Genomic DNA, 16,070 nt, shown 5'->3' with positions numbered 1-16,070 from the left:
GTATACAGGCTAGAAGGAAAACAACCAACCAAAACACTCACTAGACTGTGATCCATTTTGTTCCAGTTTTGTAATTAAGACCACACCTCAAGACTTAATTGGATGTGGGAAGATAGTAGGCTTTGTAGCACTTAGGAAATAATTTGGAAAGACTGCTTTGAAGCACATGTGGATAAAAGAGTATCATCACTCTTTTCCTTGTGATTTCCAGAAAAAGATGTAAAACTTTAAATTAGTTGTAAACAGGTGCTACATTTGTGCCCCAAATGCTCTGAAGCATCCTCTTGGAATTAATTTTCTATAGAAAACACTGCAGAAGGTACTTTTGGAAAGACAACATACTCCTTACCTGAGTCTTTTATGCTTTTGCTAATCTAAAAGGAGCAGCCTTGTTCTTTTCTTCAACTAACTGTCCCGAAAGAAAATGGATTTTCTTTACCTTCTCCATACCAATTTTCAGACTCTTGGCACTTCAAAAACATAAGGCAAATAAATATTAACATTTGCCTAGCATGAACTCAGATGTCCGTGAATGCTTTGCCTTACAACTTTTCAATATTTTATAGTCTGTTTGTAATAACATTTACTTACTTATTGATTGATTTAAGGCCACTCAACTCCAGAGTAATTCTGGGGGCGTTAACATTGCAAAAGAAACAACAGTAGACAAAAGAAATCATGATTATCAGCACGAACCAAACTCTATGTATTGTACAGAATATTTCACCAGTGACTAAGTCACAGCAAGGAGAAAGCCACATTTTTAAGCACTTGTGGAACATTGTTAAGGTAGGAGCTAAACAGATTTCTGGGGCATATTGTGATAGAGAAGGCACACTTCCTGGGTCCCAGTAGGTGGCATTGTTTAATAGATGGGACTGCAATTCATCAGCTTTGTCTAATCTTACAGATAAACAGAAACCATGGAAGATAATCTGTCAAATAACTAGGCCCAGTGCCATAAATTATAACAACCACTTTCAATTGCATCTGGAAGCTCCCTGGTACCAGCACAGCTCGTAGAGCAGTAGTGACAGATAGGCATTCTGGGGTATGACCATTACTGCCCATTCTCCTGCAGCTTCCAAAAGGTCTTTGAACAGCAGCCCCATGTAGAACCATTGCAACAATCCAGCTTGATGTGAATAAGTCATGAGGGACCAAATGAAGGGCCTCCTGTACATGATCCAGGAACAGGTGTAGCTGTTACACAAGATGAAGCTGTGCAAATAATCACCCACAAGAGTGTTTTTTCAACCTTGGCCACTTTAAGACCTGTGGAGCTCAACTCTCAGAATTTCCCAGCCACCCACGCTGGCTGGGAAACTCTGGGGCTTGATTTCCACAGGTCTCAAAGTGGCCAATGTTGAGAAACACTGACCAACATTATTAATTTGGAAATGGAATTGAAGATAAGACCGAATGTAGTTCTAAATGATATTATTAAATAGAATGCAACATTTTGGTCCTGTTAATATTATGATTGGTTGCAAACATTTTTATTCACCTGTTGAATTCTTCCCAAGGATCTGGAATAGGCAGATGTTTGAAGGTAACAAAGGTATTCTCATAAGCTGTTACAAATAAAGTTGCCTTGTGTAATTGACTGATGGTGATTTTGTCAATGCTGATGGTGTTCCAAATATTTTAGTGCTGCATCCAAAACACATGTTATCTTTGCTTTCTTTTGCCATGGTTGTTCTATTTGCAGGGCTTTTTATTTTGTCATTTTCTCCAGTTCATTCTTTTTTATTCTGCTGTCTCGAGATACAAAATCCATTATCCAGACTTTTTCTTTCTTTCTTGTCAACAATTGTTACATCTGGTGTGTTATGTGGCAGGTGCCTGTGTGTTTGACCCAAATTCAATTTCACATCTTTCATTTCACCTTCTTTTTTATTCTTATCTGCCTCTTTTATCCAAGCTGTATTCTTCTTGTATTTCTTTGGGTTGTTCCAAAGGTGCTTTTTCAAAAGGCAACTGGACTTTGTTTTTCCTTGAAGATGTTTTGCTTCTCATCCAAGAAGCTTGTTCAATTCTGGATGACGTAGAATCTCCATTGGGTTGCCCTATAGCTATAACCGGAGACAAATTCCTTGTGTGTCCAATCACATAAAGAATTCTATTCTATTCATTTCTTTTTCATCAGTGTTGGCTGGCTTATTGCTTAATCCATCTTTTCAATGGATTGGTAGAAACATTTCTGATTTGACTGAAATTGGAGATTCTGCCTGTAGTGTGCAATTTGCACTTCATATCTGCTGATCTTGGCTACAGCTGTTATTTGCTGCCTTATTTCCAGGACTTCCTTGATATTCCTTGTTTCAAGGTGATATTTCTTTATCAGGTATTCTTTGGTCTTCTTGTTCTTCAACTACATTTTTTCATGTCTTCTGGTCTGTTTGTATCTGGTCTTAGGATCCTGATCTTATTTTCTAACCTGTTCTTTCATTTTGGTAGTGCATTGCTTGACTTTTTTTTCTTGTTCATTGATTTTGGATCAGGCATATTTAGTTGTAAATGCAGCCGTGCTATTCACCAGTTGGTTTCTTTCTTGCAGTGAGTTGGTGTTATATTTAATACTACAGCATTGACATTTTTAATACTTGTGCTAGCTGTTTCTTTGAAACAAGCTTCAATGCAGGCAACTGGGTTATTTTTATGCTATTCTGGATTGCTCAATTATTATTTATTTCAATTCCTCTTTTTTTTTTAGTTTGTTTTAGTTTGTTCTTAGGAGAAGGCAGAGAAGTCCAATTGCTGCACGACCAATATTTCATGATCAACTGTGCCAATGAAGTTCTTTCTAATATATTTTACATGAAGGTTGTTATGGTCACTCTTGTATTTAAGTGACCTGGGATTCCATAGATAAGTGTGAAAAGCTGCTAAAGGAGAGATGGACCTCTTGATCCAGTTGAGCTGAAGGTAGAAGTGAAGTGTGCTAGAGAAAGAAGCCCCTTCCTTGTTTCAGTCATTAGCTCTCCTTTATTTCCTGTGGCAGCCTCAAAAGTGTCATTTTTGCAGGCTAGGTTACTATATGAGCAGTCTAAATCCTGGAAGAGATTCTTCAGATCATGGGTAGAAGTGAAAAACTTTTACCACACGAGTTTACTACAGTTTTAACAGAGCCTTTGAGATTTTGCTTACATATTCTGTAAGACTGCTTAGATGGCAAGTATTAGAGGCCAAGGGCTTCCCTGCATTTGCCCATGGAACGTTCTTCTGTGACTCCATCATTTTGGGAAAATGCATCTGTATTTATTTGTTCTGACCTCCAGTTTCTGATTGGCATGACACAAAAGACTCACCTCCTGGGACTCATTAGATGGAACTCCTTAGCATGGGCCCTTCCCACTGGACCTGATGGAACAGGGAGCTGTGAACAGAAAGAGATGTCCTCTTGTAAGGCTTCATTTGGGAGGCGGTCAGGACATGAGTCTCCTGAGCAGTCTCTTGATCCATATGGGTGTAGCCAGCACACAACTCAAAGTTGTGCAAAGGCCCTCTGAGCCACGAGTGCCACACCTACTTCTCAAGCAGGAGTCATGAGTCCATAAGGGCCATGGAGTTGCATTGTTTGAATGGAGAGGCTATCTAACCTTTACAGCATTCTCTGGGAGATTTGCCTAAAAAAATAAAGCATGAGCAAGAATAAAATACAATGGAATTTTAGAAGGAGATTTGCAATAAAAAACAGTAAAGGGACCATGGGGATATATATTCTCTCTCTCTATAGATATATAGAGAAAGAGACCTGCCATCCCCAAAAAGAAAAACTAATTAAAAATAGTATGGAAATGCTGCTTATATGTTTAAATCTATTATGCTGACCAGGGCTAAAGACATGGAGAAATTCAACCAACATTTATTAAATTTAAACGCCACCCATCTCTCTAATGCTGCTTACCACAAAATAAAAGCAATACAACAAAACATTAACATTATAAATAATTATAATAGCTTAATAAGATTTTCCTGAAAAAGAGACTTGAATGAAAACTAATGGAACATTATTATCTTTAAAAACATAAGCTTTGTGGGGTTGTCTGATTTTAGGAATCCATTTTGCTTCTTGTCTGTGAGGTGGGAGCAACCAGAATCACTCCTGGAGAGTCTGGACTGTAGTTTTATTGCTAGCCAAGAACCGCACCAGACTTCCTGCATTCCTTTGGGAATAGAAAGATAAGGCTTCAAAGATTCTGGGAGACGTCCAGCCAGGACGTTGCTTCCTGCACACGGTACTTTAGATTCAAAATGTGGGTCCCTCTTGGCCCCTCCCTCCAGCCTAGCTGGAGAGCACCGCTAGATGGATTTGTAACTGGCTGGCAAACCTTACTCAATTGGTAATCCTTACTGGAGCTAATCCACATGGAGGGAGGTGGGCAATGGGGCATCCCGGGGTTCCGTTTTAGACTCGGCTCTCTTCAGTATCTTTATAAATGACTTAGATGAAGGAATAGAAGGAGAACTCATCAAACTTGCAGATGACACTAAGCTGGCAGGAATAGCCAACACCCCAGAAGATAAGTTTAGGATTGATAAAAATATTGACAGACTTGAACACTTACCCACCAAAATAAATGTAATGTAGAGAAAAGTAAGGTTTTATACTTAGGCAGGAAAAACCAAGTGTGAGTGGGACTTTGGTGTCCTAAGATCACTTAAACATGAGCCAGCTGTGTGCGGCAGCAGCCAGAAAAGCGAATGCAATCCTAGGTTGCATTAATAGAGGGATAGAATCAAAATCAGGTGAAGTATTAGTACTTTACAAAGCCTGAGCATTCTACACTTGTAATACTGCTTCCAATTTTGGTCACTACAATATAAAAAAAACAGGGGCTGGAGGCTAATATTAATGAAGAACAGCTGCAGGAACTGGGTATGTCTAGTTTAATGAAAAGAAGGACTAGGGGAGACATGATAGCAGTCTTCCGATATTTGCGGGGCTACCACAAAGACGAGGTCGGCCTGTTTTCCAAAGCACCAGAAGGCAAGACAAGAAACAGGGAATGGAAACTAACCAAGGAGAGAAGCACCTCCTAAACTAAGGAGAAATTCCCTGACAGTGAGAACAATTAACCAGTGGAACGAGCTGCCTCCAGAAGTTATGAATGTCCCAACACTGGAGGTTTTTAGGAAGAGACTGGATAGCCATTCGTTTGAAACGGTCTAGCAGGGGCTTGGACTAGAAGACCCCCAAGGTCCCTTCCAACTCTGTTGTTCTATGTCCTGCATTCTGTGTTCTATTCCATTGTCCTACTGTGGGACGTGGACCACGGAGTCCTTGTGATGGAAACATGTTTTCTTCCTATTGCAGCCCCTCCAACCCCAGTGCTACTTGGCACATACAGTAGCATGTGGGGGTTGTGTTTTCTATTCTAAACTGGTTGGGGAACCTCAAAATATGGTTACAGGACCACGTAGTTGGTATTCCTGATCTGATGTACTTATAAGGTCCCCACTTTTATCTGCTTGATTCTGATTAGTTCTTCACGGTTTTATGGAACACTTCCTGGGTTGTTTGGGTTGAGTAGAATTTCCATTTGCTGAAAGGTAATTATATTTTAGTTGCAAACAACGTTTAATTGTTTTAGTTTGCTTTAATGATATGTGCTATTTTTCTTTTGTATTTTTATTTAAAGATTTTATTTGCTACCTAATGTAATTTTTTCTGAGTAGCAAGGCCACATAAATGGTCCAAATTTTTAATTTAATTTTCAGTTCAATTTAATTTTATTACAGCCCTTAGCTAGCAGATGACAGGAAAAAAGGAGAAATAGATAAACAATAAATAAGCATATGTAGCAATCAGTCTTAGGGGCAGCTTGCTGGCTACTTGATATTAAATAACAGAATTTCACAGCATTGTATAATAATAGCACTTAGACTTATATATTGCTTCACAGTGCTTTACAGCACTCTCTAAGCCAGGGCTGTCAAACCCAATTTCATTGAGGGCCACATCAGGGTTGTGTTTGACCTTGGGGGAGCCGGGGGGGGCGTGGCCAGCTTGACGTCACTCCTGTCAGGGGCGACTGTGGTGGCCTGAGCGCTCTGCCAGTGAAAACGGATGCCTAAGCTTTTGGCTGCCACAGCGTCCTACAACCCTCTGCCAGCGAAAACGGAGCTCGGGAGTTGCACTGGCAGAAGCAATGCGGGCCGGTCCTTTGCTGTTTCCAAGGCAGTCCCGCAGGCCAGATCTAAGTACCCTGGTGGGCCGGATCCAGCCCTCGGGCCTTGAGTTTGACACCCCTGCTTTAAGCGGTTTACAGAATCGGCATATGTTGTGTGAAAGACCTTATCGGGAAGTGGAAATTCAGTGTGGAAAGTATCGGATAGACCAGGGATTGGTGCTAAAAGAGCAGAAACAGATTTTGGCACAATGTTGTACAAAACCTATACAGTATCAGGAGCGATGTGATTGATTCTACTTTTTCCTTGCTGCACAGGCAGGCATCATGAGCCACAGTGAGATGCAATATCTGCTCTGTGAAATGCTGACAGGAAGGCATTACAGTGATCACCAGTAAAGGCCAGTTGGTAATTTGAATGAGTCAGTGAATAAAGGTAGGGGACTATGCCTCCCTAATTAATTGCTTATGCAACAGCTGGACACTCTATTCAAATTAGATTGCCACCCATTTTCAAGTAATCGTTGAGCAATCAACAATTTGCCCGAGTCCAACTTTGATGTGGCCTGGGAGATGCCGCATTTTTCCAAGTAGACTGACAAATACCATTTAAAACAGAGTAGAGCAACCCAATGGGCTGATTGATGAGTTTAAACCAATAATTAAATGTTACTTGCCAAGCTTTTGTTTTCCCTATAATCAGCCTTGCTTCTAGCTAAGAGCTACATTTGAGATGCATTTGGAAGTGTGAAATAAAGAACTAGGAAGTGATTCCCAAGAACTAAAGAAATGATTCCCCTGGACTAAAACTAGAATACATACCAAGACTGGTCGCTGCCAGAAATAGTGATAGAAAGAATAGGCGTAGTGCAAGATGTTATCTAACACTTGGGAAAGTTTCATGCTATGAGTAGATACCTACCGTATTACTTTGAGTAGAGCTACTATGGAATTGCTGAGGTAATTCTTTGGGCTACCTAATCAGCCTGAGTGGCCCTTCCAGCATTGACTTGGAAAATAATTCCAAAATGCTTGAAACATTGTCTTTATTTTTTCCTGAGTTTCCACATCTCAAAGGATAGATTTTTCTTCCTTGCTCTTCTTAGAATAGTATTAGAATTAGCTTTACAAAGCCTTTAGCTAATGCAATCCTAAATTGCATTAACAGAAGGATACATACAATCGCTGCCAGAAATAGAATTCTGCATCCAGTTTTGGTCATCACACTATAAAAAGGATGTTGAGACTCTTTCTAGAGTGCAGAGAAGAGCAACCAGGATGATTTGGGGACTGGAGGCTAAAACATACGATGAACGGTTTCAGTAACTGGACATGGCTAGTCTAGGGAAGAGAAGGACCAGGAGAGACAAGATAGTAGTCTTCAAATATTTGAGGGGCTGCCACAGAGAGGAGGGGGTCAAGCTGTTTTCCAAGCCTTCAGAAGTTGTGGGAACTTCATCACTGGAGGCTTTCAAGAAGAGTCTGTGGTGTACGGTCTCCTGCTTGGGCAGGAGGGGGGTTGGACTAGATGACCTACCAGGTCCCTTCCAACTCTGTTAATCTGTATCTGTATTAAGGAAGTAAGCAGTATATACCGTATTTTTCAGAGTATAAGATGCACTGGAGTGTAAGATGCACCAAGGTTTTGAAGAGGCAAATTAAAAAAAAAGATAGGTAGATAGAGGGATAGAGAGGGAGAGAAATAGAGAGAAATACAGTAGGTAGGTAGGGAGAGAGAGTGAGAGTAGTTAGGTAGGTAGGTAGGTAGATAAAGGGAGAGAGAGAGAAATAGAGAGAGAGAGAGTGTGTGTGTAGGTAGGTAGATAGGTAGAGAGATAGAGAGAGAGAAATAGAGATAGAGAGAGAAATACAGTAAGTAGGTAGGGAGAAAGAGTGTAGGTAGATAGGTAGGTAGATAGGTAGATAAAAGGACAGAGAGAGAGAGAAATAGAGAGAGAGAGAAATACAGTAGATAGGTAGGTGTTTCTTCTGGCACAGCACTTAATGTAATTCTCATCAATCAGTTAAAAAGCTTTCCAAAAGGAAAAAAAAAGTTTTTGCACTCTGCAAACCTCCCCAAAACGGCCCATTTTTCGCAAAAAACGGTCCCGTTTTTTGTCAAAAAATTGCATGCATAGCCTTATGGAGGCTTATAGAGTGCTGCTGGGGGCTGGGGGGGGGGCAAAAAAAGGCCCCAGCCCCCAGGAGCTCTGAAAGCCTCCATAAGGGTGTGCACGGCCATTTTGGTGAAGGGGCGGGGCTTCGGGAGGCAAAAAATGCTCTATTTGGTGTATAAGACTCACCCAGATTTTCAGCCTCTTTTTTGAGGATACTCAAAAATACTCCGAAAAATACAGTATATTTTAAATAAATAAATGAGAGAACTAAATGAAGCAGACTGAGCCAGTTTGAGGCAGTGGTTAAAGGCACCAGGCTAGAAACAGGGACTGGGTTCTAGTTCTGCTTTGGCGCTAAGACAGCTGAGGGACCTTGGGCCAGTCATTTTCAGCCTGAGGAAGAAGGCCATGGCAAACCATATCTGAAAACTTGCCAAGAAAACTGCGGGAGTGAATCTAGGCAGTCATTGGGAGTTAACACAGACTTGAAGGCCGAAAAATAAAAAAATGAAGCCGATGGAAATCATCAGATACTTTGCCGCCAAGATCCTTCATCTGCCAAGAAGGTGAAACTTGTCCAGAACAGACAAAGACAGCAGAAGAAGTGAGGTGACTCTGCAGCTGAATTAGTCCAACACAGAATTGCGTATTGCAGCTAAACAGGAAATGCTTACTGGATAATTTTTACTTTAGAAGGTGCTGACAGCAGGCAACAAGTAATATTGCAACTAGCTGAAAGGGTTAGTTAGTATAATTGACAGTTTTAATAGTCTGCCTCCTTTCTTGCTTCCCTCCAATTTGTTTGCTTCAGTATACAAAACATTTTCTTATGACTCATTGAATAAAAGGAGTCTCCTTCAAAACAACAACTCTGCTGACGGTGGAAATTCCCATTCATAATCAGTGATGTCCTGATAGGTGGGACATGATTACAAAAATGCCTGGAGTTAAATCTCAGATGGGAGTGAAAGTTGACATTTTCTCTTAAGAACTGGAGCCTAGAATTGGGCAGCGCTTCAAATTCGACTTTGGAGCATACAATTACACTGAAGTCTGTGGCTCCTTATAGCAGGCATTTTTTCCTGACTTTTCATGGGAAAAAGACATCTTTGGTTTAAGGAAAATATTTGTATTATATGTACAATGATCCTGGATTTATTATCCAAGTTCATTTACATAATATTTTTTTTGAAAAAATGATTGATGTCTACCCATGCATTCCAGATTAATGTTCTTAGGTGGGAAAAATTAGACATACAGGTACAAGTTATGTGTTGCCTGGCTCAGCAGGAGTCCTTTTGAGAAGACTTGGGTATCTATAACAAGATTAAGCATAAACCAGCAGCGTATTGCAGTTGTCAAATCGTGGACTGTATCAACAGAGGTTTAATGTTGAACTTACAAAAAAGGATAGTTTCGCTCTGTGCTGCACTGGTTCGATTTGATGCGGAATCCAGTGTCCAGTTTTGACTGCCACAATGCAAGAAGGATGCTGAGAAACGAGAAAGAGTCAAGAGAAGAGCAGGGAAAAAGGGTGAAGTCTTGGAAGCTACTTCTACTTCCTTTGTTGAGTAGAGCAGGCTGAGGACCCTTAGGTGGGGAGCTTTACAGAAGGAGATCCAAGCTCCAGTCCTATGATTTTATGATTGAAACACAGTTTTCACTACAAATAATGAGGGAAATACCGTATTTCCCCCAAAATAAGACAGGGTCTTATTTTCTTTTGATCCCCGAAATAAGCACTTGGCCTTATTTTCACGGAGGTCTTATTATTTTTGAGGTGCAGGAGGTGGTGAGCGTGGTCACCTCAGGGCTGCTGCTGTGTTGCAATATTTCCAGAGAGGGCTTATTATTCGAGAAGGTCTTATTTTTTGGGAAACTGGGTAGAAGGAGCTGAAAATCATCAATCTGTTATTTTGTATTCTATATATGCAAAATATAAAGAACTTGATATAATTTGCAATTTCTGTCTTGGGCAGTTAATACAAAGGGTTTTTTTCCCCTTTCAGTTTGCAGTGTACATTATCTTTAGTGCCTGAAAAAAAGTGCATAGAGGCTTTTTAATTTCCTAAGGTGAATGTTGCATTTTGAACAATAACTATATTTAACGTGGACTGTTCATAGTAAATCACTGCTATGGATTGGCATTTGTGTTTTTGGTGTTTGTTTGAACTGTGGGTAGTTCTTTCAGCAGGTTGCGTTGGACAGATGGAAATTGAGGCTTTAAGTTTGTCTAGCTCCAGCACTCTGTTGCCAATTTGTTGTAGAAGAGTTTGAGTTTCATTTTCTCCAAATTATGAATAGTCATATTGGTTTCTCCCCCTTTCCTTTTATTTATTATATCTATGCACTGCCAGTTTAAACTGATTCACAGGACTTCTTTATATAATGAAGTATAGACAGTCAACCCTTTAAAAGCATTGTCTCTCTTTTTTTCTATGACCTTGTAATCCCTTATTTTGGGGTAGTCAGGAGAGGGGAGCAAGATGGAGCTGAGCGTTTACTGGCCCGATGCCCTCCCTGACGCTTCACAGAGTTCCCTCTTTGCGCCCTAGAAGAAAAATACCTTCCTAGGATTGAACTCTCCACCTTTCGAGTGGGAGGCAAGCGTCTTCACCTTTAGACTACCATGGCCGCTCTTTGAAAAACATTTCCTGAGGTGTCCAGTAAATGTGAAAGGAAATGTTTCTCTTTGATATGGATAATATGTGATTATTCCATTATTGTGTTCTTGTAAATAGCTAAGACTTGCTTAAGCAGGGCATTTGAGTGTGGATGACATCCACAAACATTTCACTCCTGACAGTACGAGTACTCAATTTAAAACCACAATTGAGTCCAGAATCTCAGTCGTTGGGTAAGATGTGACATGATGCTCAGTTTGATTATTTGTGGTCTTTAGGGGCTTATAAAAAAAGCTACCTGGAGGACTCCCCTCCATTCTCCGAAGGGAATTCCTTCGGCAGGGTGCAGGAATAAAGCTGAGAGCATCGGGGTCTGGGTTCGGTTTCTGAACCCCATGGCAGGATGTCAGCACTCCTTTGTTGTGCACAAGGGACTTCCTTTGGCAGGTGCTCAAATAATCAAGATCTCTGAGCTCTGTTTTTCCACCCCACCAAAGGAGTTCTCTCTCTCTCTCTCTCTCTCTCTCTCTCTCTCTCTCTCTCTCTCTCTCTCTCTCTCTCTCCTCCCCCCCCTCTCTCTCTCTCTCCTCCCCCCCCCTCTCTCTCTCTCTCCTCCCCCCTCTCTCATACACAAACACCAGGCAGGCAGCTTTTTTCAGAGAGGGGAGGGTTGCAACGTCCAGCTTTCCTGCTGGCTTCCCAATTTACTTTTTGGGGAAGCTGCTGGAGAATATTGCATAATCACTGGGTGTTTGGCAAGAAGTTGTAAGATGAAACAGGTTGCCAAGCATCCAGATTGTGATCATGTGACTGGGAGGGTAGGAATTTTTTTGACAGCCAGAATGCTTTATGGGCTATTAAGCACCCTTTCGGAAGCCATTGTAATGATCATTAAAAGACAGGTCATAAGTTGAAGGTGGTCTGCAATGCAAAAGTTTTATAGATCACTAAAGCATCTAAACCAGGGGTGTCCAAACTTGGCATCTTTAAGACTTGTGGACTTCAACTCCTAGAATTCCCCAGCCAGCATGGCTGGCTGGGGAATTCTGGGAGTTGAAGTCCACAAGTCTTAAAGTTCCCAAGTTTGGACACCCCTGGTCTAGACTAAATATGTGAAAACAACAGATATTTTAATGGAATATGCTGCCATTTCTCCATTTTAGGTAACCCAAATTGTTTAACATTAAGTAAAATGACTTAAAAACATGATTGTCAATAGATGATTCAAAGAATAATAATCCTACTTACCCCCAAAGTTTGCCTACTATTTTCAGAGATTGTCCCACGGGGTCAGGTTGAACTGATGGATGCTTGGGAGCCTTCTGTGATGATACTACAGCAGAATTGAATATCTTCCAGAGACCTCAATTGTGAGATCCAGGGAGTTGCACAATCACTTTCTAATTGTGTCCTTAGTGTTGTTGTTTTTTCTTTATCACTTGTATTCTGCAGAGAAGTTGGAAGTCAAAAGAGATTTCACTTAGTGATAAAACTAAAAAAAAAAAATTCATAATATGCTGACTGTAATTTGGGTGAGGGAAATCTAGAGATTTCCAGACAATTTCTTAACATTTTATTAATCTGCTTAAAACAATTCAAAAGTTATAAAAGTAATGACACTTTGAAGTTAATCAAGGTGTCATTACCTCAATAGCTTTTAAATCACAAAATAAGTTTAATCAAATAAGGTTCATTTTTACAGCATTCATATTTCAATAAATGCAACAGATTTTTAGCCATTTTAAAGAGAACAGGCTTGGGAACAAGTTAATTTTTCTGTAGTTCTAGGGGGGGAAAGTAGGCTGTTATAAGTTTTTTGAAAAATTTAAAAGCATGAATTAAAATAGTAAGAAAAAAGTAAAAAGAAACTTCTATAAATTAGCCGTCCGTAAAATTGCTTCAGGTGTTCAGATTCCTCAGCATTGTAAGCAAAGATCTGAGTTCAGGCAGATGAAATGCTTCTAAATCTCTCAATTTGGTGAGTGGCTCTTTAGGGAAGAGCATCGCTCAACACTCATCTCTGCTGCAGCTTCCTCTTTTTCGGATGGGCTGTATAGACAGGATACAGCAGGCAATCTGAAGAGAAAACAAAGTGACATAAATTATTTAATGACATATGATATGGTAAACAATGGAATTGCAGTAGATAATTTCATTTCATTTCCTTACTTACTGCATTCAATTTTGGTCACTACGATGTAGAAAAGATGTGGAGACTCTAGAAAGAGTGCAGAGAAGAGCAACAAAGATGATTTAGTCTAAAGACTAAAACATATGAAGAAGACTAAAACATAGGAAGAACAGTTGCAGGAACTGGGTACGTCTAGTTTAATGAAAGGAAGGACTAGGGGAGACATGATGGCATTGTTCCAATATCTCAGAGGTTGCCACAAAGAAGAGGGAGTCAAACTATTCTCCAAAGCACCTAAGGGCAGAACATGAAGCAATGGGTGGAAACTAATCAAGGAGAGAAGCAACTTAGAACTGAGGAGAAATTTCCTGACAGTTAGAACAATTAATCAGTGGAACAGAAGTTGCCTCCAGAAGTTGTGAATGCCCCAACACTGGAAGTCTTTAAGAAGATGTTGGATAGCCATTTGTCTGAAACGGTATAGGGTTTCCTGCCTAGGCAGGGGGATGGACTAGAAGACCTCCAAGGTCCCTTCCAATTCTGTTATTGTATTGTATTGTATTAGTTTCCCCTTTCCGTGTGTGTGACTTTCAAGTGAATTTTTGACTCCTGGTTGAATCCCTGAAGTTTTCCTGGCAAGGTCTTTCAGAAGTGGCTAGCCATTGCTTGCTTCATAGGGCTGAGAGAGAGGGACTGGCCCAAGGTCACTTAACTAGTTTCCTGCCTAAGGCAGGACTACAAGTCACAGTCTCACAGTTTCTAGCCTGCTGCCTTAAACACTACACCAATCACTTTCACATTTCTATCTTACTGCAGAGACTACATTTTTGTCTTCTAGTATCATTTAACAACAGGTAATCCTCAATTTATGACTGTAATTGGGCGCAGAATTTTAGTCTTAAGTTGCGACAGTTCTAAAGTGGGTTACCATGCGACGGCCCTCAATTTTACAACTTTTTTTGTGGCAATTGTAAAGCAAACGCCAAGCTAACTCATTGTTCACTTTGGGGTGATTTTTGCTGGAACCTGGAAGTAAACATCAGTTTCTAGGAGAAACATCATAAATTGTGGTCACATAACTACAGGGTTCTGCAAACAGCCGTACATTCAGTGTGGTTGTTGAGCACCCAGAGCGGATAGACATCAGCACTTCTCATTTGACTCATAAGTCTCATTTTCAGGTTCTTTGTAATTTCAGACACTTGCTAAGTGACCGGTTGTAAGATGATTACTTGTATCTGATTGTCTTAATTGCTTTCTCGCTTTTTCTAGTAGGTCTTTTAAGTTAAATAATTTTGTTAACTTTCACAGAGGATATCCTAAGAGGATATTAAATGTTTTCTTATTCTGCCCTATGTACTCTAGAAATGACATGATTTGGGAAGTAGTAATTTATTACCAGATTCTTAGGCTCTTACTTCATATGTTTTTGTTCCAGACTGAATAACATATTGCTTGTTTGTGTAAGAGAAGCATCGGGGGGTTTGCTTATTTTTATTCTATAATTTTCCCCACACATACAATATTATCGTCAGTGGTTTTGGCAGAGTTTCAGGCATGCCACTCATTTGATGTTAAAAGGACCCTCCTCAAACGTTGCCCATAATAACATGTATTATTTCTGAAATGTATTATGAGATCAAGAGAAAACACGCTCCTTAATTAAGTTCTGAACTCACGATTGAGAAGAGTTTTCCCCCAATGCAGAACAACAACAACAACAATAATAATGATAGATGGTGATGAATGTATGTTCGGTGGAGGAAAGTTATGCTTTGCTTGATTCTCCCTCTAGGGCAGGGGTGTCCAAACTTGGGAACTTTAAGACTTGTGGACTTCAACTCCCAGAATTCCCCAGCCAGCTATGCTGGCTGGGGAATTCTGGGAGTTGAAGTCCACAAGTCTTAAAGTTCCCAAGTTTGGACACCCCTGCTCTAGGGTTAACTACTCTCTCATGTTCACAGACGGCTCTGATTGAATAACTGTTGTCTTGCCTTTCTGTTTGTCTTCAAGCAAATGGTGATGAGCCTCCGAGTCTCTGAGCTGCAGGTGCTTTTGGGTTACGCAGGAAGAAATAAGCACGGCCGCAAACACGAACTCCTTACCAAAGCGCTTCATTTGCTCAAGGCTGGCTGCAGTCCTGCTGTCCAAATGAAAATCAAAGAACTTTACAGGAGGCGGTTCCCGCAAAAAATAATAACCTCTGCAGACTTGTCCATCCCAAGTGTCCACTCAACGTCCATGTCAAGTCCTTTGTCCTCCTCTACCATTCCACAACTTGCTTTCGATGGCCACCCGGCCACCTCGCCGTTACTTCCTGTTTCTCTTCTGGGACCTAAACATGAACTGGACCTGCCCCATCTGACCTCAGCACTCCACCCAGTCCACCCTGACATAAAGCTTCAGAAGTTGCCATTTTATGACTTGTTGGATGAACTGATAAAACCAACCAGTCTAGGTAAGGGAACAATATTGTCACTTTTATAAATGCAATCCTTATATATGCATGAGGATGTAAGTAATACAGTTAAGGATTTCATACTTTTCCTCCTTGACAACTCCCAACTGACAGATTGAAAGCTTCTTACCTCCAGTTTGGATGAAAGGATTTCTTGACTTTTAAAGATGGACTGAGCTGTGGGTGTTATATTTACAGTTATTGAAAGAAATTTAGGTGAAGTGAACATGGCATGGATACAAACAAATATGGCCAGAATATGTAATTGTAAACTGTCGAATTATTTTTCAGTAGAAAACAATCTCACTGGAGATTATTTTATGAAATAAGTTATTGGACCATCATTTCAGAATGCTTCTTACTAATAAAAAAAAGTTTAAGACCCAACCTACAAATTTTAAACATGTACTTTGGAATTCCAAAATTTTTTGGTTAACAATGTGGCACTTTTTTTTTTTTTGGCTAACGCAAGCAAACAAAATGACAAAATTTTGAAAAACATTGAATGCTTGAAATTTAATTTATTTTGCACTATGGGAATTATCAGTTCACCAGAATGCTTTATTAGCCATCTTGTTACACACAAACAAAATTTGGACTAACGTT

General features: G+C 40.2%; 1 protein-coding gene across 5 annotated transcripts in view; it reads left to right on the top strand.

Moving 5' to 3' along the window:
* The window catches only part of PIAS1 (protein inhibitor of activated STAT 1), a 76,956-nt gene that overhangs the window by 31,315 nt on the left and 29,571 nt on the right, over window positions 1-16,070 (top strand). For all 5 annotated transcript variants that reach the window (XM_081965220.1, XM_081965219.1, XM_081965217.1 and 2 more), the window contains one exon: window positions 15,020-15,464. In XM_081965220.1, coding sequence (XP_081821346.1) covers window positions 15,023-15,464 — 442 coding nt within the window. In that variant the 5' untranslated portion in view covers window positions 15,020-15,022. The remainder of the gene's footprint in view (window positions 1-15,019; window positions 15,465-16,070) is intronic.

Source organism: Natrix helvetica (assembly GCF_964273705.1).
Source record: "Natrix helvetica genome assembly, chromosome: 12".
NCBI lineage: Eukaryota > Metazoa > Chordata > Lepidosauria > Squamata > Natricidae > Natrix > Natrix helvetica.
The sequence above is the reverse complement of the archived record's forward strand: the minus strand, read 5'-3'. Positions and strand labels throughout refer to the sequence as shown.